Raw genomic sequence first — 21,428 nt, forward strand, 5'->3', positions numbered from 1 at the left:
TGCCCCCTGCCCAGCCCCTCGCAGCACAGCACCCCCCAGTCCCATACTCGGCCAGCACTCAGTCATAGCCTTGTGAGAGCCCCAGGAGCTTGGTCTGTGTGAGCAGCCCCTGGCTCCCAGCCATGCCTGGCTCAGACACCTGCGCCTGCTGCCTGGCCCCCTGGGCCTGGCACTGCATCCTCCCTGCCAGCCCCCGTTCCTGCCCGGGAGTTCGGTGTGTCTGCGCCTACCCCTGGGGCTGCTGTTCCTAGCCTGGCCGCAGGGGGAGCTCGGTGCCTGGGCTTCGATTCTGGGAGGGGAGTGGGGTCTAGTGGTTAGAGCAGTGGGGGCTGGGAGCCAGGATGCCTGGGTTCTCTCCCCGGTTCTGGGAGAGGAGTGGGGGTCTAGTGGTTAGAGCAGTGGGGGCTGGGAGCCAGGACGCCTGGGTTCTCTCCCCGGCTCTTGAGAACAAAGAGATCCTGAGTCCTCGGTTCTCTCCTTTGGCCTCTAGCCCCTTTCTCCCTCGCCCATGGACGGGCTGGGCTCAGCCCCCACACAGCAGCTGCAGCCCTCTCCCCCCGACCCAGTTCCCCGTTTAGATTCCCACCCCCAACGTGTAATCCCTGTGTGGTTGGCACTATTTGGGTCACAGGCAGTGCCTGGCGCTGGGGGGTGCCAGCTACCAGCCAGCCCTGTCCTGGGGAGCTGCACCCAAGGGCCTTCATCTGCTGGCATCAGGGTGGGAGGGAGAATCTTCCCCTTTTCCTTGCCATTCACCTGGGATCTGCCAGCTCTGTCCCAGGGCTCCCGTCTCTGCCTGGGAGCCAGGACTCCTGGGTTCTCTCCCCAGCTCTGGGAGGGGAGTAGGGGCTAGTGGTTAGAGCAAGGGGGCTGGGAGCCAGGACTCCTGGGTTGTCTCCCCGGCTCTGGGAGGAAACGGGGTTTAGTGAGTTGGAGCAGGAGGGTGGGGAGCTGCCGAGGCCTGTGCCTCTCCCCTTGTCGGCGCAGGCTTTGGCAGGCTGGTGCGTGGGCAGGGGCCGATCTTCAGCTTCCACAGGGTTTAGGGGGGGTTCAGCTCCACAAGTCCTGCCCCCCATCCTTTCCTTTCAATGGCAGGTCCATGCCGTCTGCCACCCTGGAGCTTGGGGGACGTGTCCCAGTCCCAGCATGTTAAACTCCAGGCAGAGAGGCTGCCTGCCTCTGCACACTGCCTCCCGTGCAGGGGCATGTCTCAGGTGAGGGCTGAAGACAATCCCCTACCTCCCCAGCAGGGGGTGCAGCGTGGTGCTGGGCAGGCTGTCCCCTGTGTGGTGATCTGCGTGGCTGTTCCCCAGCTGCCCCACCCCAGAAGTGGCTGCCTCCCAGCACCAGCGAGCGAGTGCACTGGAGGACAGAGGAAGGCAGCCATGGTGACTCACGTGCTGGGTGGCTGCTGCAGCTGTGAATCAGGCTGTCCTCAGTCCCAGGCTGTCTTTGCACCTCTGAGCTCCCACTCCTGGTGGGGGGACGGCGGGCTCCCTCTCGCCCTAGCTGGGTTATTTTGTCTCTGCTGGGCGCCTCCCAATCCAGCTGGCACCTTCCAAGCCTTACAGGGAGATCAGACCTCTGATACAATGGTATTGACCTCATGGCTTCCCTGGGCCGGGGGAGAACCCAGGAGTCCTGGCTCCCAGCTCTAACCACTAGCCCCCACTCTCCTCTCAGCACCATGGCCCTGTCCTGCTGGAGCTGTGGGTTTGTGCCCCAGCTTCGGTGTTAATTAGCTTGCCAGTGGAGGGGAATCCAGCTGCTGCCTGCAGAGAAGGGGGAGGGGACAGTGGGGAGGGCTGGCAGGAGCAGTGGGGGGGCCTAGGGGGTGACCCCGCTGGCTCAGCACTGAGCCGGCCCCCTAGCAGGAACAACATGGCTGCACCAGCATGGAGGGGGCCAGCTAGGCAGTGAGGACTGGTAGCTAGGCGCTGAGCACCGGGACCGAGGGACTGGCTGGCTTAGTTCCTCCCCAGCGCTGACATGCAGCCACCTCTGGGGCAGGTCAGCTAGGAAACAGCCACACATAACAGAGCCCCGGGAAAGAGGAAATGGAGCCCCCTTTGGGGCTGGCTGGGGCGGCCAGGCCCCATGGCACAGGGTGGCTTGATCTCCCTACCTGCACTGTGGCTGGGATCTCGGTTAGAGCCCTGGGGGTGCAGCCCTGCTTCCTTGCAATAGAGCTGAGAGGGATGGGGGGGGTTGGCAGGCCGCCCCCTCCCCAGCAAGGGGTGGGGCAGTGTCATGGGGGATGGCTGACAACAATGGGGATAATTAGCTCCTGTTCCCGGTATGTCAAGAATGCCTCCCCCGCGTGCCCAGTGCTGCCTGCCGCCCTCCACCCCACCCCCAACACAACCCCCCCGCCAGGTTTGGGGGGGGGGGCAGCCCTCTGCAGAGGGAGAGCTGGACTGTGGTGAGGGGCTCACTGAGGTGGCGATCTCCCCTGGCGCTCTCAGCTGGGCGCTGGGGGGCTGCGGCGCTGCAGGGAGTGGGGCAGGGGCGCTCTCCCCTGGCACTCGCAGCTGGGGGCTGCGGTGCTGCAGGGAGTGGGGCAGGGGCGCTCTCCCCTGGCACTCACAGCTGGGCACTGTGGGGCTGCGGTGCTGCAGGGAGTGGGGCAGGGGGCGCTCTCCCCTGGCACTCGCGGCTGGGGGGCTGCGGCGCCGCAGGGAGTGGGGCAGGGGGCGCTCTCCCCTGGCACTCGCGGCTGGGGGGCTGCGGCGCCGCAGGGAGTGGGGCAGGGGGCGCTCTCCCCTGGCACTCGCGGCTGGGGGGCTGCGGCGCCGCAGGGAGTGGGGCAGGGGGCGCTCTCCCCTGGCACTCGCGGCTGGGGGGCTGCGGCGCCGCAGGGAGTGGGGCAGGGGGCGCTCTCCCCTGGCACTCGCAGCTGGGCGCTGGGGGGCTGCGGCGCCGCAGGGAGTGGGGCAGGGGCGCTCTCCCCTGGCAGTCAGGGCCGGGCAGCACCGTGCTGTGGGGAGCAGAGTTCCCCTGCAGTCGTAGATCGTCAATGATTATGCAGCGTTATGTGCAGCTGTTCCCCGGCTGCCCTGCGCCAGAGGTGGCTGCATCTCGGTGCTGGGTGAGCCGTCCCCGTGCGGCTGTTCCCCAGCTGCCCCCCCCAGCCCAGCATTCCCTCCCCCCTGCTCTTCCCTGGAGCTCTCTCCATTCATCACTGTCTCTGCTTAGCAGCTGGCTGGGGGGGTGGGGGGTGGCAGCTGGTGGGGTGTGAACAGGGAGGGGGCGCGGCGACCCGCTTCCCGCCTGACTCATTCCAGCTAACGAGTGGGCGAGGGAACACGAGGCAAAGCTCCGGCCCTGCAGCACTCCTGTCTGGGGGCTGAGGAGAGAACCCAGGAGTCCTGGCTCCCAGCCCCCCAACACCCACTAGGCCCCATTCCCCCCTCAGGGCTGGGGAGAGAACCCATGAGTTCTGGCTCCCTAATCTTCCCCCCCGGCCCCGCTAATGGTTCCAGGCAGGGCTGCCCGGAGCATGTGGGGGCTGGTGGCTAAGGGGGTGGGGGCAGATGCAGGTGGGTACCAAATCATAAGAATTGCCAGTGCGGACAGATTGTGGGGCGGAAGCTGTGGCACAAGCAGGGCACTGGAGCTGGGGGGCAGGAGGTGCAGCCCCAGGCTGGGGTGGGGGCTGTGGGTCACAGACAGAGGCAGCTGAGTGACAGATTGGAGGTCTGGGGGTGTCACAGCAGCTATGGGAGTGTCGCAGGCAGACAGCTGAGCACCAGATTGGAAGGCGGCTGAGGGGGGTCACAGGGAGAGGCTACATTGGGGGGAATCGGTGGGGTGGGGGTGTCAGGTCAGGGGGCAGCTGGGGGAGGGCAGAGCGATTCCCCTCGGGAGTTGCGAGCACCCTGGGTGCTGTGGGGGGGTGGTGTGGGCAGCTGACCCCTCTCTGCCCCCCAGAACCCTGACTACCATGGCTTCGACGCGGACCCCATGATGGACGTGTGGAACATGCGTCTGGCCTTCTTCTTCGGGATCTCCCTCTGCATCGTGGTGGGGTCCACCTTCCTGCACTACCTGCCGGAATTCGGGTGAGTGGGGGGGCGCGCGCCCCACCGTGGGGCAGGACCCCGGGGCCGCACAGCGTCGCCCTGAGAGCCGGGGGGCATCAGACCCAGGCAGCCCACGGGAGAGGGGTCTAGTGGTTAGAGCAAGGGGGTCTGGGAGCCAGGACTCCTGGGTTCTCTCCCCAGCTCAGGAAGGGAGTGGGGGTTGGTAGGTTAGAGCTGGGGCGGGGAACTGGGAGCCAGGACTCCTGGGTTCTCTCCCCGGCTCGGGAGGGAAGTGGGGGCTGGTAGGTTAAAGCAGGGGGGGCTGGGAGCCAGGACTCCTGGGTTCTCTCCCAGCTCTGGGAGGGGAGTGGGGTTTAGTGGTTAGAGCAGGGGGGGCTGGGAGCCAGGACTCCTGGGTTCTCTGGGGGACAGGGCTCATTACGCAGCTGGGCAGCAGGAGCTCAGCTTTGCGAGCAGACGGGAGCAGCAGCAGCGTAAGTTGCTTTTCTTCCGCCAGTTTCATGTGCGTCAGCAGCCCCCCCGTCCCCCCACACATCAGAGCGTCTGCCCCCCCCGCCTGCCAGCTCCGATGCGGGGCTATCTATATCGCAGGGCTAAATATACCACCTTGGCTGGCAGGCAGGCAAGAGCCACCCGGTTCCCCTCTAACCCGCACCCCAGCTTGCCCTAGTACCCACTGTGGCGCTAGGGGGCGCTGTGCTGCGGGGCAGGGGGTGCTCTCCCCTGGCAGTCAGGTCTGGCGCTATGGGGTGCAGGGGGCTTGCCAGGGGCTGGTGGCCAGAATGAAAGGGTTCATGGCTGCATCCCAAGGGGTCTAGTGGGGGAAGGGGGCTGGGAGCCAGGACTCCTGGGTTCTCTCCCTGGCTCTGGGAGGGGAGTGGGGTCTGGTGGTTAGAGCAGGGGGGCGCTGGGAGCCAGGACTCCTGGGTTCTCTCCCTGGCTCTGGGAGGGGAGTGGGGTCTGGTGGTTAGAACTGGGGGCCAGGACTGACTCCTCTGCCATTTCCCAGCTGTTCTGATGGCGTGTGTCCATGCAAGGGGGAGTCTCCTGTTTCTGGGGGGTGGGGGCCAGGAAATCAGCACCACAAATGTCCAGTGCCCTGCCCCCATGCCCCACAGCCCCCCCAGCTGGGCTGGGAGGAGCCTGGGCTGTGCCCCGGCTGGGACCCACCACCCGTGGGCTGGACCAGTGACCGGCTGGGCCAGTGGCTGCCTGGGCTGGGAACCGCGTGTCTCACGTCTGCTGATTCCTCGCGGGTGAGTTCTCGCCCACTCCCAGCTCTGTGCAGCTCCCGGCGTGAAGAGCGAGCCGCAGCCCAGCTGTGGGCGGGGGGCTCTGCCAGGGCCCCAAGTGCCGACCCTCAGCCCCTGCTGGTGCCCCCACAGCCCCCGCTTTAGTTTCTGTATCTGTTCTTGGTGCTGAAACTGACTTTGTGGGTCTCCCCATGGCCCTGGTGGGCGTGTACACCTGCCCCCCTCCTTGGATGGGGGGCTGCCAGATGGCTCTGCGCTGGGGCCACTGCCGGGTTATTTCAGGCGCTGATCCAGTGCCTTGGCCCTGTCATCGCCTGTGCCCACTGCCAGCTGGGCTCCCGGGGCCTTGGGGTGGGGCTGGGAATGGGGCAGGGGCACCAACCCCCCAGTTCTCACCCGCTCTCTCCCCAGCATGCGGAAGTGGGCGCGCCGGGAGGCCGAGCGGATGGTGAAGGAGCGGGAGCGGCTGGGGCTGCCTGTCCTGGACTCCAATTACTTCGATCCCAGCAAGCTGGTGCTGCCGGCCGAGGATGAGGAGTGAGGGGGGTTGGGTCGGCCCCCTCCTGGCCCCCCAGGGCTGTGTGAATAAACCTGCTGAGCCACCTCGCCCTGCCTCTGTCTGTCTGTGGGGCAGGGAGGAAGGGGACTTCGGGAGGCGGGGAGAGCCAGGACTCTTGGGTTCCATCCCCAGCTCTCATGCGGAAGCTCTGACCTGCGCAAGCTCAGACGTGTTCGGATGTGACCCAGAGCCGGGTGGCCTGAGTTCTGGCTCTGACCCTGTTCCCTCTGCCTCTGGGGCAGTTGTGGGGCTGTTCCTCAGCTGCCCTGCCCCAGAGGTGGCTGCATCTTGGTGCTGGGTGAGCTGTCCCTGGGAGCACTGGGGGCGGGGGGGGGCAGGGGGGCAGGAGGTGGCTGTGGCTGAGGGGAATGGCCCTTTGGAACCTACAGCAACCACCAAGCTGCCGGTCTGCGCCCCCTGGCCCCATAGCCAGCCCTGCACCTCTGCTGCTGGCTGTGTGTCCCCCACCCCACAGCTACCTGTCTCTATGATCTGCTTGGCCAGCTGACATCACTCTCCCAATTTGGGAAACTGAGTCATGAAGAGCAGCTGAGAGTCAACTGCACAAGAGTCCTGCCTCCCCAGCCACTAGCCCCCACTCCCCTCCCAGAGCTGTGGAGAGAACCCAGGAGTCCTGGCTTCTCTGCTGGGCCTCAGGAGAGGTTCTGCCGTTTCTCTGAGACGTGGCTTCATGCGTCACCGCTGGCTCTGCCCTTGTTCAGTGCTGGCTGCTGCTGCCTGTTCACTGCGCCAGAAATAGGATCTCAGCCTGGGGCAAGCAGCCCTCCAGCGGAATTATAGGGGGCTGTGCCCCACTTGCCCTGCCCCAGAGGTGGCTGCATGTCAGGGCTGGGTGAGCCGCCCCCCCGGGCAGGGTTGTGTATGGCTGTTCTCAGCTCCTCTGCCCCAGAGGTGGCCGTGGCCCCAGAACCACCTCCAGTCTGCCCAGGCTCGGGGCCTTGCCCTGGCCAATTGGGGTAGCTGTGGGGTTGCAGGGGAGAGTCAGCCTGGGATGGGGCATATGGGAATCAGTGCCGGGGGGTGGGTAGAGATATTCCCTGTTAACTCCAGTGTGGGGGGCCTGCGGGACAGGTGCCCTGTGCCCCGATCCAGGTCAGCACAGCTGTGGGGGAGCAGGGCTGGGGGGCGGGTCCGTGGCAGACTCAAGTCTGCAGCGAGATGTTTCCTTCCCCTGTCGTCTGCGGCAGACGCTGAAATATTCACGGGGAACCGACCCTCCCGAGGGGCGACTGGGCCAATCATGGCAGCCCTCCCACAACCTGCCCCCAAGGTCCCCCCCGCCATTGCCCCCCACTTCTGACCCACAGCCCCCCATAACCTAGCTCTGCCCGTGCCCCCCAATCCCATCTGCAGCCTCCCATAACCCAGCCCTGGTGTCCCCCAATCTCAACACACAGCCCCCCATAACCCTGCCCTGTGTCCCCCAGCTCTGCCAGTACCCCCCATCCCAACTGCAGACCCCCATCACCCAGCCCTGGTGTCCCCCAATCTCAACCCACAGCCCCCTGTAACCCTGCCCTGTGTCCCCTAGCTCTGCCAGTGTTCCCCAATCCCAACTGCAGACCCCCATCACCCACCCCTAGTGTCCCCCAATCTCAACCCACAGCCCCCCATAACCCTGCCCTGTGTCCCCTGGCTCTGCCAGTGCTCCCCAATACCAACTGCAGACCCCCAATCTCAACCCACAGCCCCCCATAACTCTGCCCTGTGTCCCATAACTCTGCCAGTACCCCCCATCCCAACTGCAGACCCCCATAACCCAGCTGTGGGCTCCCCCCTGCTCTGCCAGTGCTCCCCAATCCCAACTGCAGACCCCCATAACCCAGCCCTGGTGTCCCCCAATCTCAACCCACAGCCCCCTGTAAGCCTGCCCTGTGTCCCCTAGCTCTGCCAGTGCTCCCCAATCCCAATTGCAGACCCCCATAACCCAGCCCTAGGCTCCCCGCAGCTCTGCCAGTGCTCCCCAATCCCAACTGCAGACCCCCAATCTCAACCCACAGCCCCCCATAACCCTGCCCTGTGTCCCCTAGCTCTGGCAGAACCCCCCATCCCAACTGCAGACCCCCATAATCCAGCTGTGGGCTCCCCCCAGCTCTGCCAGTGCTCCCTCATCGCAACTGCAGCCCCCCATAACCCTGCCCTGTGTCCCCTAGCTCTGCCAGTGCTTCCCAATCCCATCTGCAGCCCCCCATAACCCAGCTGTGGGCTCCCCCCAGCTCTGCCGGTGCCCCCCACTCCCAACCCACAGCCCCCTGCCCTGAGCTCAGATCCCCCCCTCCCTCCGGTTTCAGGGGAGCGAACCCAGGAGTCCTGGCTCCCCCCGCCCTCTTGTTGCCGACCTATTTCTCTCTCGCTCTCTCCCGTGCGCTCCGCCCCGCGCGGCTCCGGGCTGGGCTCAGAGTCCCCGGCGGATCCGGGCAGGCAGGAGCCGGAGCCGGGCTCCGGACATGGCCCGCTGCGCCCGCGGGCGGCGGTGACCGGACCCAGCCCCAGGTAAGGCGGAGGGAGGGGAGCCAGGACTCCTGGGTTCTCTCCCGGCTCTGGGAGAGGAGTTGGGGTCTGGTGGGTTAGAGCAGGGGGGCTGGGAGCCAGGACTCCTGGATTCTCTCCCCTGCTCTGGGAGGAGAGTGGGGGTTAAGAGCTGGGGGGCGGTTGGAGCCAGGACTCATGGGTTCTCTTCCCGGCCTCTGCGAGGCTGTGGGGGCTGGTGGTTAGAGCTGGGGGCTGGGAGCCAGGACTCCTGGGTTCTCTCCCCAGCTCTGGAGCGGATGGGGGCTGGTGGTGTAGAGCTGCGGGGGGCGGGGTCTGGAGCCGGGACTCTGGGTTCTCTCCCCGGCCTCTGGGAGGGGAGTGGGGGCTGAGGCTGGGAGCCAGGACTTCCTGGGTTCTCCCCCGGCTCTGCGAGGGGTGTTGGGGCTGGTGGTTAGAGCTGGCGGGGGAGCCAGGACCCTGGGGTTCTCTCCCGGCTGCTGGGGTGGGTGGGGGCTGGTGCGTTACACGAGGGGGAACAGGTTGCCGTTGTCTCGGGGGTGGCAGCCTAGCACAATTCTGCTTGTAAGGGAACCAGCGGGTCGAAGTTGGAGAAGTTAGAAGGAGCTGAAGATTGACCCCCTTGGCACGGGAGCAGGGCGAGGGCTGCGGCTGAAGCCAGGCTCTGGGGAGCGCGATGTGGGGCGGGCAGGGGGGCGCTCTCCCCTGGCAGTCAGCGGCCAGGCACTGGGGAGGGCCGCTGTGCTGTGGGGGGCTGGGCAGGGGCGCTCTCCCTGGCAGTCAGGGCCAGGCACTGGGGCAGGCGTGTGCTGTGGGGGGCTGGGCAGGGGGGCGCTCTCCCCTGGCCAGTCAGGGCCAGGCACTGGGAGGCCGCTGTGCTGTGCGGGGGCTGGGAGGGGGGCGCTCTCCCCTGGCAGTCAGGGCCAGGCACTGGGAGGCGCTGTCTGTGGGGGGCGTGGCAGCGGGGCGCTCCCCCCTGGGAGTCAGGGCCAGGCACTGGCGGAGGCGCTGTCCTGTGGTGGGCTGGGCTGGATGGGCCCCTTCTCCCCTCGGCAGTCAGGGCCAGGCACTGGGGAGGCGCTGTGCGTGGGGGGCTGGCGGGGGGCTAGGCAGGGGGCGTTCTCCCCTGGGGCCGGTCCCCAGGCGCCCCAGGGGCGGTGAGGTCGCCCGCCCGAACTTGTGCCGCCCCTGATGGGGTTCCGTGGCGTGGGGGCTCCCCGATTTACTCCACTGACCCAAGCGGCCTCCTGGCAACTGGTCCCACCACCACCGGGCCTCGTCCTCTCTAGGCCTCTCCCCCCCCTCGCTCCCGTCGCTTGGCTCGCTCGCTGTCAGGGTTCCTCCGTGTTGACGTGCCGCGCCTGTATGAGGCCCCATTTTCCCTGCAGCCAGTGCGGTGTTCCTTATGTGATGATTTTGTTGTGGGGAGCTTTGGCTCCCTTCCTGAGTCCCCACGTGCTCTTGTATTTTTAGTTGTTTGTTTTCTTCTTTCTTATTTTTTTTTTTTGTTTTTTTCCCCGTCCTTCTTATTATTCGGTCCCTCTCTCATCGCCTTGTGCGACCTACACTATGGTGGCCAGCTGCGTTGTGTGCTCCTGTTCCACTGGTACAGTTGCGGTGTTGTGTCTGTATCGACTTCGCGCCTCGCCCAGGTGTAGATGTGATTGTCCGTGATTAGTGCCTCCGTGTCTTCACTCAGGCGTAGTCTTATGTTGCGTGTGGTCCTTCCTTTCACATTGTGTGTATGTCTGTGCATGGATGGGCGTCTGTTGTATTACTCGCTTGAGCGCATGGCTTCCAGTGATTTGTCCGTCGTGTGTCACCACATGTGCGCCTGTACATCGGTATGTTCTGTCGCATGGGTGCATATGTCAGGCAGCAAAATGTGTGTGTGCGGTTGTCAATCTGTGTGCAATTGCTCCGTGTGTAATAACAGTTGTTGCCTAGGTAATTTGTGCTAGTTGTAGTGCCATGTGTTGCCGGTGTAATGGTGCCGTGTCTGTTATGGTGGTGTGGGGTGTGGTGTTCATGTGGGTGTGCATGGGATGTTGATGTAACGGTTGGTGTGGTTGTGCGATAGGCGCATTTGGTGTGCGTTGGCGTCGCCATCGATGGTGGAGTTCAGGTTGAATCGGGCAATGTGTCGCGAGTCTCGTACTGCTGCCAATTTCTGACTATAGTGTGCAAGTCACTCGCGGTGTGTTAGGATGTGTGCTCAGGGCTCTCGCTGTCACCGTCGACCAGTTGTCGGAGTAGTGTGCGCGTTTGTGGGAGATTGGTATTGCCTGCCCTGCCAGATATGTCTGTGTGTCATGGTGGGTGATGTGCTGCCGTATTCTGCTGTTGTGTGCAGTGTGCTGTCAGGATGTGTGCAGTTGTGGGGGGGCGATGTACTCTTGTGGCAAGTTTGTTCGTGTCTGCAGCTCTGTGAAATGGTCCGTGTCGGCGGTCTCTGTTGCAGCTCGTCTGTGTGATGTAGCTTTGGGCCTTGCTGTGTATGCACATGTGTGTCGGACCGATCGGTCAGGCTCTGTCGCGCTGCTGCGCAGGCGGGGGCTGGGCAGGGGGGCGCTCTCCCCTGGCAGTCAGGGCCAGGCACTGGGGAGGCGCTGTGCTGTGGGGGGCTGGGCAGGGGGGCGCTCCCCCCTGGGAGTCAGGGCCAGGCACTGGGGAGGCGCTGTCCTGTGGGGGGCTGGGCGGGGGGGCGCTCTCCCCTGGCAGTCAGGGCCAGGCACTGGGGAGGCGCTGTGCTGTGGGGGGCTGGGCGGGGGGCTAGGCAGGGGGCATTCTCCCCTGGCCGGTCAGGGGCAGGTGGTGCCGGTGGGGGATTTGTGGGTGGGGGTCCCCGATTTACTCACTGACCCAAGCGGCTCGCACTTGCCAACGGGTGTTCTCAGCCTCTCCCCCTGCTCCGTGTGTGTGTATTTGTGTAGGTGCCCGCAGCTGGAGTGCGGTGTTTCTCTTAGTGATGATGTGTTGTGTGTGACTTTGTGCCTGTGCACTTACACTATGTGGCCCAGCTGCGTTGTGTGTCTGTTCCATGTGTACAGTTGCGGTGTTGTGTCTGACCATTGGGTGCAGTTGTAGTGTTTGTGTGATTACGTGTGTGTTTCACAGGTAGTGTTGTGTGGTGTGGGTTTTTTCACATTGTGTGTATGTCTGTGCATGGATGGGGTCTGTTGTATGTATTGCAGTGCGTCTGTGTTGTGTGTGTCACAGTGCGTGTACATGGTTGTCTTCGCATGGTGCATATGTCACAGCATGTGTGTGTGCGGTTGTTTTGTGTGCATTGACGTGTGTGTACAGTTGTGATGCATTTGTGCTGTTGTAGTGCATGTGTGCGGTTATGGTGCGTGTCTGTATGGTGTTGTGGGGTGTGTGTCAGTGGGTGTGCATGGGATGTGTGTACGGTTGTGTGGTGTGCATGGCGCATGTGTGCGGTTGTGGTGCATGTGTGCGGTTGTGGTGCATGTGCCGCAGTATGTATGTGCAATTCTGATATGTGTGCAAGTATGGTTGTGGTGTGTGTGGTTGTGTGTGAAGTTGTGGGGTGTGTGCGGTTGTGGGGTGTATGTGGCATATGTGTGTGGTCATGGTGTGTGTGTGCTGCGTATCTGCTGTTGTGTGGTGTGCGTCAGTATGTGTGCAGTTGTGGGGGGGTATTGCAATGTGTGTGCAGTTGTGGATGTGTGTCGGGTCTGTGTTGCAGTGTGTGTGTGTGTAGTTGTGGGGTCTGTGTTGCAATGTGTGTGGGATGTCAGTGTGTGTGGTTGTGGGAGGGTGTTGCAGTGTGTGTGCGGTTGTGTGTGTGTGCAGTTATAGGATGTGTGAGGGGTTGTGTGTTGCAGTGTGTGTGTGGTTGTGGGGTGTGTGGGGTACGTGTGTCACAGTGTGTATGTGGTTGTGTGGTGCTTGTCAGTGTGTGCACGGTTGTGTGGTGTGTGTCTCACAGTGTGTGCATGGTTGTGTGGTTTGTGTATCGCTGTGTGTGTGTTGTTCTGTGGTGCATTTTGCTGCATGAGTGCAGTTGTGGGGTGTGTTGCAGTGTGTGTAGGGGTGTGCGGTGTGTTTGTCACAGTGTATGTCTGGTTGCGGGCTGCATGTTTCACAGTGTGTGCATGGTTGTGGGGTGTGTGTATTGCAGTGTGAACGTGGATGTGGGACGTGTGTCACAGTGTGTGTGCAGTTGTGTGGTGTGTGTGTGCGGTGCATGTGTCGCAGTGTGCATGCGGTTGTGTAGTGCATGTGTGTGTCACAGTGTGTGTGCGGTTGTGCGCTGTGTGATGCAGTCTGTGTGGTTGTGCGGTGTGTGTCACAGTGTGTGTGTGTGTGGAGTGTGTGTGTCACAGTGTGCGCGTGGTTGTGCGCTGTGTGATGCAGTCTGTGTGGTTGTGTGGTGTGTGTGTGTCACAGTGTATGTGCGGTTGTGCGCTGTGTGATGCAGTCTGTGTGTGGTTGTGTGGTGTGTGTGCGTCGCAGTGTGCGTGCAGTTGTGCATTGTGTGATGCAGTCTGTGTGTGGTTGTGTGGTGTGTGTGTGTCGCAGTGTGCGTGCGGTTGTGCGCTGTGTGATGCAGTCTGTGTGTGGTTGTGCGGGGTGTGTCACAGTATACGTGCAGTTGTGCGCTGTGTGATGCAGTCTGTGTGCGGTTGTGTGGTGCATATGTTGGTACCTGTCTGGGTTGCGGTTGTTGGTGCTCCCCCCCCCCCCCGCCCCAGGTTACATCAGGTTCCAGCTCCTGTTGCCTTCAAGCTGCTGTAGCCGGGTTGCCATAGTGACAGAGAGGGTTCTCGGGGTTACCGTGGCGATAGGAGGGTTCTGGGACCATCTGTCTGGTTGTCACCACTCAGTGCCTGGGGCGGGGGGGGGGGTGTCCCTGCTCGCCCAGCCCTGCCAGTGCCCCGCCGGTGCACCTCACTCCCGACCTGCAACCCCTGCTACCCAAGGCCTGCCGGTGCCCCTCACTCCCGACCCGCAGTCCCCTGCTAGCCCAGTCCTCCCCCCCTGCACCCCACCAGTGCCCCTCACTCCCGACCCGCAGCCCAACGCTGGATCCCACCCTTTGGGTCACTGGCTCTCCAGCCGGGCCCGGCTTTGCCACTGTCAGAACCCAGGAGGCAGCTGCTGCCCTGGGCTGGGAACTGGCTCTGGGCCGGGAGGGGGGGTCTGGTGGTGGGGGCTGGGAACAGGACTCCTGGGTTGTCTCTCTGGCTCGGGGTGGGGAGGGGGGTCTGGTGGTGAGAGCTGGGTGGGGGCTGGGAACAGGACTCCTGGGTTCTCTCCCCAGCTCTGGGAGGGGGACTCCCAAGTCTCTGCCGGGAGGTGATGGCAGCCTGGTTCTAACTGGGCATGAGGGGAGCCGAGGTTCTGAATCCCATGGCCCCATTCCTGACCCCAGCCAGGTCCCATAAGAAGCCTTCTCTGTCAGGTGACTTCCAGCCCCTGGATGGAGGGTCTGGCTGGCTCAGCGGGGGGCACCGGGCTGCAGGGAGAGGTGGGGGTCTCGGGGGGGGCATGGGGCCTGCAGGGGGCAGCGATGGGGGGCTTGGGATGGCACTGGCGCTGCAGGAGCCACGTGGGGCTCAGCGGGGACACTGGGCGTGCAGGGAAGGTGGGGCCTCAATGGGGGCACTTGGGGCTGCAGGGGGGCAGGGGGGTCAGAGGTGGCGGTGCCCAGGGCTGCCAGGGGGCAGGTGGGGGCATCGGCGGTGGGACCAGGCTTGTGGGGGGCTCAGCTCGGCGGCATCAGGCTGCGGTACAGGTGGGGGCTTAGGCAATGGGGGGTGCCAGGCTGCAGGGACAGGTGGGGGGCTCAATGGGGGGCACCGGGCTGCAGAGACAGGTGGGGGGCTCGGTGGGGGGCACCGGGCTGCAAGGGGTAGGTGGGGGGCTCAGCAGAGGGCACTGGGCTGCAGGGGGTAGGGAGGGGGGCACCGTGGGGCATGCAGACTCTGTCTCACTCCCCCGACCCCTGCCAGGATGCCGTGGGGGTGTCTCCAGCTGCGGGAGGAGAAGAACTACAGCTCTGTGGGCGACATCATGGACAAGTACGAGATCGGGGAGCTGCTGAGCGCGTGAGTTTCGGAGGGGGCTGCTCCCCACAGCCCGGCCCACAAAGACTCCCCTTCCCACAGCGACCCACTCCTTGGCTTGCTCACATGCCTCAGTTTCCCTGTCTGCCAGGCGGAGGAGGGAAGGGGATAATTTGACCAGACTCCAAGGGAGCCCCTCCCAGGACATCTGGCGCTGGGACGAACGGGGTGGAGGTGGGGAAAAGGGGCAAGGTGGGGCCCCTCAGTTCTCCCGGCAGGTGGGGAACCCGGGGCAGGGGGCACGAAACCCTTGGCTGGGGACAGGGGCGGGTGTGAGGACGGAGCTAGGCCCTGGCGTCGCCCATCGGGGGGGGGCACGTGGCTGCCCCAGCCACCCCCTCAGCCTTCTCCTCCGTTTGTGGGTTGACTGGGCCAGGCTGTGCTGTGCAGAACGCTGGCCAGGATGGGGAAACTGAGGCACACACTGTGCTAGGAAGGGTAGTCCTAGTAATTCACAGTGGTGGAAGGGTGCTGTGGGGCTATTGGGGAGTTACAAAGGGGGTGGGGGGTGGGGTAGCTGGGGGCGTGATCCAGAGGGGAAGGTGATGTCTCCCCCGCCCCCAGGAAGGAGTTCTGTGAGCTGTGCCTGGCCCGCGAGCGCCGGACCGACCGGCTTGTTGTCTGCAAGCGGTTCCGGAAGAAGGATGGCAGGAAGGTTCGCCAGGCCGCCCGAAACGAGATCCTCATCCTGAAGATGTAGGTACTGGAGCCGGACCCCCCCTCGCAGCCGGGCCAGGAGTACTGGCAAAGGGGGGGCCCATTGGCGCGAGACTCGACGAGCCCTGAGAGCCTTTGGCGTCCAGTTCCTGAGTATCCTTCCTCCAGTCACCCTCCCCTCCTGCGCCCGCTGGGCAACACAACAATGTACAGGGGGAAACTGAGGCAGGCTTGGCCTTCAGAAAATCCTCACATGGTTGCACATTTCTGGCCTTGCTGCATCTCTCTGTCGCCCTCCTGCCCCCCCCCCCACCTCCAGCACTGTTCCCCTTTGCAGCTCAGGGGGGTCCTCGCCCTGCTGCCCTGCCCTGCCCAGGGGTGATGAGGTGGGGGTGTCCTGGCCTCTGGGGTTCCCATAGTGAATGACTTTTCATCAACAGCCCATGTGTATCTGCTGTGCTGGGGGGGTATTGCTCTGCAGTGGGAGGGGGGGCAGGAAGGAAGCTGTGTCAAATTGCTTGCCCCCCCAATTCCTCCCCCCCCAGGGTGAGTCACCCCAACATCCTCCAGCTGATCGACACCTTTGAGACACGCAGGGAATTTTACATCATCCAGGAGCTGTGAGTGCCAGGGCCTGCTGGGGTGGGGGGAGACCTCGGGGCAGGGAATGAGGAGGTCCCATGGTTGGGGGGATGCCAGGGTTTGGGGCGGATTGGCTGGGGGCTGATCCTACCCTGGGAGCAGAAGGGAGTGGGGGAGCGAGGGGATATGTGTTGGGGGACTCCCGAGGCTGAAAGCAGGGGGGAGGAGGGGACTCCAGGGCTGGGAGGAGACCCCATGGCAGGAAACAGGGGGGAAGGGAGGGGAGGGGACCCTGGGCCTGGGAGGAGGTGATCCCAGGGCAGGGAACATGGCGCTCCAGGCTCAGGCGGGGCTCAGGGGTGCCCCAGGGCTGAGCCAGCCGGTGCCGCCCCCCGCAGGGCGACAGGCGGGGACGTGTTCGACTGGATTTTAGACCTGGGCTGCTACACGGAGCGAGACGCCAGCAGCCTGATCCGGCAGGTGCTCGAGGCCCTGGCCTATCTGCACAGCCTGCACATCGTGCACCGCAACCTCAAGGTCAGGGACCCAGGCATCCGGGCTGCCCCCACTCCCACTCTGCCCACCAGGCCCCAGTGCCCTCCCAAAGCCGGGGAGAGAACCCAGGCGTCCTGGCTTCCAGCCCCCCTGCTCTAACCACTAGACCCCACTCTCCTCCCAGAGCTGGGAACGAACCCAGGAGTCCTGGCTCCCAGGCCCCCAGGTTTCCGCAAGACTCGCTGGCTGGTTTCTTTAGCTCACGTCCCCCCACTGTGGCCACTTCTGTGCCGTGCAGGTGGGGTGGTGGTCTTAGGGGTGGAGGCAGGCTGAGAGGGGGGAAAGAGGTGGAGTGGTGTGGGGCAGGCTGATGAGAAGGGAGGGGAGTGTGGGGCTGGGAAGGGAGGGGGCAGTGTGGGGCTGGTGGGGCGGGGTGCTGTGGGGCTGGCACTGTGGGGCAGGCTGATGGGAAGGGAGGGGGCACTGTGGGGCTGGAGGGGGAATGGGTGGTGTGGGGCTGGTGCTGAGGGGCTGGCGGGGGGGGTCTGACGCCCGGCGCGCCCCCCCAGCTGGAGAACCTGGTCTATCACACCCAGCAAAGCCGCGCCAAGGTCGTGCTCCGGGATTTCTACCTGTCGCGCTTCGAGAACGGAGCCATCACTGAGCCCTGTGGGACACCCGAGTACCTGGGTATGTGCTCCCCAAGTACCTGGGTACGGCCCCCTATTCCTCCGAGTACCTGGGTATGGCCAAAGATGAGTACCTGGGTACAGCCCCCCCCCCGAGGACCTGGGTACAGCCCCCCCCATTCCTCTGAGTACCTGGGTATGCCCCATGATGAGTACCTGGGTATGCCCCCCCCCATCCCTCTGAGTACCTGGGTATGGCCAAAGACGAGTACCTGGGTACAGCCCCCCATCCCTCCGAGTACCTGGGTATGTCCCCCCTGTCCCTTTGAGTACCTGGGTATGCCCCTCCCCCCAGGTACCTGGGTATGCCCCATGATGAGTACCTTGGTACGACCCCCCCATCCCTCCGAGTACATAGGTACGCCCCCCCAAGTACCTGGGTTATGTCCCTCCCATTCCTTTGATACTGGGTTGGCCCCCCCCCCCCGTACCTGGGTAATGCCTTCCAGTATCTGGATATGCCCATGATGGTACGCTTGGTTACAACTCCCCCAATCCTTCTGGCTACCTGGGGTATCCCAAGTACGAAGTATCCGGGTACGGCCCCCCATCTCGCGTACGCTGGGTTATGCCAAGCGAGTACCTGCAGTTACAGCCCCCATCCTCGGAGTACATGGGTACGCCCTCGTACCTGGGTTGCCCCAGTCCTCGAGTTACTTGGGTTGCCCCCAACGGGTATGGCCCTCCATCCCTCGAGTAACCTGGGTATATGCCCAAAGTATGAGTACCTGGGTTACGGCCCCCATCCTGCAGAGTACTGGCGGTATGCCCAAAGATGAGTCTGGTACTGGCCGCCCATCCTTCCGAGTACCTGGGTATGCCAAAGTCTGAGTACCTGCGGTCAGTCCCCCCACCCATATAGAGTACCATGGGTACGCCCCCGCGCAAAGTTACCTGGGTATTGCCCCCCAATCCCATCAAGTACCTGGGTAGCCCAAGACGGTACTGGGTACGGCCCCCCATCCCTCCTGAGTACCTGGTATGTCTCCCCAGGTACCTGGGCACGTTCACGCCCGAGTTACACTGGGTATGACCCCCTACCCGATTACTGAGGTACAACTCCTGCCTCCTTACCTAAGTATGGGAACCCTCCCCTGAGGACCCGCCCCTTCCCACCTTGAGTACCATGGCCCACCCCCCTTTGTTCATCACCCCCCCGTTGTATATCTGGGGGTCCTATTTCCCAATCTGCTGTCTGCCCCTGCCGAGCGTCATCGCCCGCAGTTGCTATGGCCGCCCTCGGTGGATGCTGGCCGTGGGGTTCATTCTTCATTCTGTGAGTGGGGGCGGGGGGCTCGGGGTGGTATCTCTCATCCTGTAGTGGGCGCGGGGGACCGGGGGGGTTATTCTCTTCATCCTGTGAGTGGGGGAGGGGCGACCTGGGGTTATTCTCTTTCATCTGTGAGTTGGTGGTGGACCCCGGGGGGGGTCGGTTGATCGATGTGATGAGGCTGGGAGGGGTCGGTATTCTGGAGGTTGCGCGCTTACGGGTAGGAGTGCATTTAGGCTGTCCTGGGGGTGGTCTGGGGCCCCGCTGACCCCTCTCACCGCCCCTCCCTGCAGGCTGTCGGGGAACCCCCGTTCATATTGCCGAGCGGAGGCAGGAGTCCGGTCGGGGCAGGATCGGCGCTCTATCCGTCAGATTCCTGCTGGTGGAATCACAGCTTTCACCTCCCTACTGGACGGATCTCCCCCGCTTGTGTGGCCCCCCGTGCCCACAGCCCCCACTGCCCCGCCCCCCCTAGCTGGGACTTGAGATCTCCCTGCCGGATGAGCCCCCGATTGTCCCACAGCCCATCCACTGGGCCCGCCCCCCCCTCTGGGATGAGATCTCCCCACCGTTTTGAGTCCCTCGTTGCCCCAAGCCCCCCACATCCCCCCTATGGCCCCAGCGTAGACCCGCCCTGCTGAACCAGCTGCTCTCCCACTGATTGAGACACCTTCCCTCAGCCCCTGCATCGCCCCAATCCCTAGAGCTGCCTCACTGGCGGTTCCTGCGCCAATGTCCCTGCCACTCTGGATGGGGGGGCTTTCACCTAGTGACCCTCCCTCAGTGTGCAGCGCATAGAACGTGTACTGGTGTCGCTGCTGGTGGGGAGGTGGTGCGCGAGACCAGAGGGTCAGCGGCGGCAGGAGGCCCTGCGGTCATGTGTGGTGAGCTGCAGGCAGCGGAGTGGAAGGGCACGTGTGGGGGAAAGGGGAGTAGGGAGGGCAGAGGGTGTGGGGGGTGGGTCAGAGTGAGTGGGCGGGTAAGGGGCAGGTGGGCATGGGGCAGTGTGGAGGTTGATGGGGGGGTCACTCACTCTCAGTTGGGGGGCAGGAAGGTACATGGGGCCGTCTGGCCGGGCTAGGGGGTGGCTCTCTGCTCCAGGGCCTTCCCCTGACACCTCCAACCTGCTCCTCAGTGCCTAGGCTAATGGCTACCAATGTTTCATTCCCCCCCCCCACGGCTGGGTCTTCCTGTGCCCTGCACCCCCACGATCACCCACGTCCCCCCCATCTCCCCCACACATCCTCACAATCTCCCCTCCCCCCATCTCACCTGCATCCGCCACCCCAACTCGGTCCCCGCGCTGCATCCTCCTCCTCCCCCTGGACACCCCTGGACACCGGCCCCCCAGGATTGCGGGCAACGTGGCTTCGGAAAAGAACCTCAAGGAGGGGGTCTGTGCCCAGATCGAGAAGAATTTTGCCAAAGCCAAATGGCGGGTGAGTTTCCCCAGGGGCATTGGAGGGCGCCATGGGGTGGGGGCTGGGCAGGGGGCGCTCTCCCCTGGCAGGCAGGGCTGAGCCCTGGAGGGTGCTGTAGGGTGTTGTAGGGTGGGCTCTGCCCAGGGGGCACTCTCCCCTGGCAGGCAGGGCCGGGCACTGGGGGTGCCATGGGGAAGGGGCTAGGTGGGAGGGGCGCTCTCCCCTGGCAGGCAGGGCCGGGGCCAGGGGGTGCTGTGCTGCAGGGAGTGGGGTGGGGGGCACTGTGGGGGGACAGTGAGGGGAGTATTGTGGGGCTCTCTGACCCGCTACCCTCTCCCCACAGAAGGCCATTCGAGTCACCACCTTCATGCAGCGACTTCGCGCCCTGGAGCCTGGTGCCCACCCCCCTGCACCGCTCCCTGAGGTGACGGTGGAGGAGCCCTGCCCCACAGAACCCACCATCACAGAGCGACCGAGGGAACCGGCGGGGCCAATGGAAGAAAAGACACAATAACCCCTTTGTACAGCTCCGTGCACCCTGATCAGACCCTGTGCCCCCTAGAGGAGAAAGGCCCCGGGGCCCATTCCCAACCTGGCTCTGTCCCTACCCCTGTCCCCAGCTCAGGACCAGCCCATGGGACTGGGATGTGCATGTCCATCCACCCAGCCCAGCTGCATGTTTTATGAAGATGCTATTTTAATACAGAAATACCAGGCTGCCCCCCACCTCCCTTGTCCCCCCCACACCTACAGGGAGCCTGGAAATAACAAAATAAACAGACATTCTGTCTCTGGCAGCTTTTACGGTCACTTCTTCCTCTGTTGGCCCTCCAAGGGAGGTAGGATGGGAGAGAAGGATCTAACTGCTAGATCCCACTCCCCTCCTGGTGCTGATAATAGAACCCAGGAGTCCTGGTTCCCAGCCCTGCTCCGCTCTGCCCCACCAGACCCCACTCCCCTCCCGTCCCCTCCCCTCCCAGAGCCAGGGTGAGAACCCAGGAGTCTGGCCTCCTGGCCCCCCCTGCTCTAACCACCAGACCTCACTCCCCTCCCAGAGCTAGGAGTAAAACCAAAGGAAATTCCATGCAAAAAATGTTTGTTAAAAGATGACAACTGAGGCGGCCAAGCAAAGACTGAGGGGTTCAGAGATCCCAGGATTAACGGCAGCAGAAGCAGCACGTCTAGTAAATTCACTCCAGGTGACTGCAGTCACCTTCTCCTTCCCATCGACTCTGTAAGGCCACCCCTGCGTGGGGCATGGGATCCTTGCAAACAGCTGGGGGAATCGACATGGTAGAGTGGGGAAACTGAGGCAGAGCCGTGTCTGCTTCCCTCACCGCACGCCTGCCAACTTCTGGGGCATCCTACAGACCCAGACCCCTTCCTTGCACAGTCCTGGAGTCAGCCCCGGGGCACGGCCCACCCCGGGCACGGCAGGAGGCAGGGAGCAGGTGCCAACCTCCCTCTATGACGGGGTGGGGCCCAAAAGGGCAGAGTTAAGGGGATGGGCACTGGGGACCCATCCAGCCGGGTACCCCAGCGTCCCCCTGTCTGCTTGTCCCTGTTCCCGAGTGATCTGTCCCCCCGCACCATGTCGCTGTCCTTATGTCTGTCCATCCGTCCCCGTGTCTCTCTGCCCTCCCTGCGCTCCCAGGACTACAGCCCCCAGTAGGCCCCGCGCGGCCGGGCCGGACCATCCCGCCGGCCGGAGAGGGGGGCCGCGGGCTCGGAGCGGATGCGGGCAGGGGGGCGGGCACTACCCCCCACCCGGGATGGTTCGGCCCCGCCCCCCCGCGCGGCGCGTGGTTCAGCCCGAACCCGGAGGGTCCGTCAGCGGCGGGAGCGGCGCGAGGGGG

The 21,428-nt window shown here is 64.2% G+C and overlaps 2 protein-coding genes across 2 annotated transcripts in view; both read left to right on the plus strand.

Annotated features, from left to right (window-relative positions):
- Positions 1-5,902, plus strand: part of NDUFB11 (NADH:ubiquinone oxidoreductase subunit B11) — a 7,690-nt gene extending 1,788 nt beyond the window's left edge. The window contains exons 2-3 of the mRNA XM_075071286.1: positions 3,916-4,061; positions 5,708-5,902. Coding sequence (XP_074927387.1) covers positions 3,916-4,061; positions 5,708-5,837 — 276 coding nt within the window. The 3' untranslated portion in view covers positions 5,838-5,902. The remainder of the gene's footprint in view (positions 1-3,915; positions 4,062-5,707) is intronic.
- Positions 5,903-8,268: 2,366 nt separating this feature from the next.
- Positions 8,269-20,430, plus strand: LOC116818923 (caM kinase-like vesicle-associated protein). The gene is made up of 8 exons (XM_075071287.1): positions 8,269-8,369; positions 14,345-14,440; positions 15,023-15,154; positions 15,661-15,735; positions 16,096-16,234; positions 16,762-16,905; positions 19,294-19,590; positions 19,916-20,430. Exons 2-8 carry the CDS (start codon positions 14,346-14,348, stop codon positions 20,084-20,086), a joined length of 1,053 nt encoding a protein of 350 aa, XP_074927388.1. The 5' UTR covers positions 8,269-8,369; position 14,345; the 3' UTR covers positions 20,087-20,430.
- Positions 20,431-21,428: the final 998 nt, after the last annotated feature.

Source organism: Chelonoidis abingdonii, chromosome 11, assembly GCF_003597395.2.
Source record: "Chelonoidis abingdonii isolate Lonesome George chromosome 11, CheloAbing_2.0, whole genome shotgun sequence".
In the NCBI taxonomy this organism is placed as follows: Eukaryota; Metazoa; Chordata; order Testudines; family Testudinidae; genus Chelonoidis; species Chelonoidis abingdonii.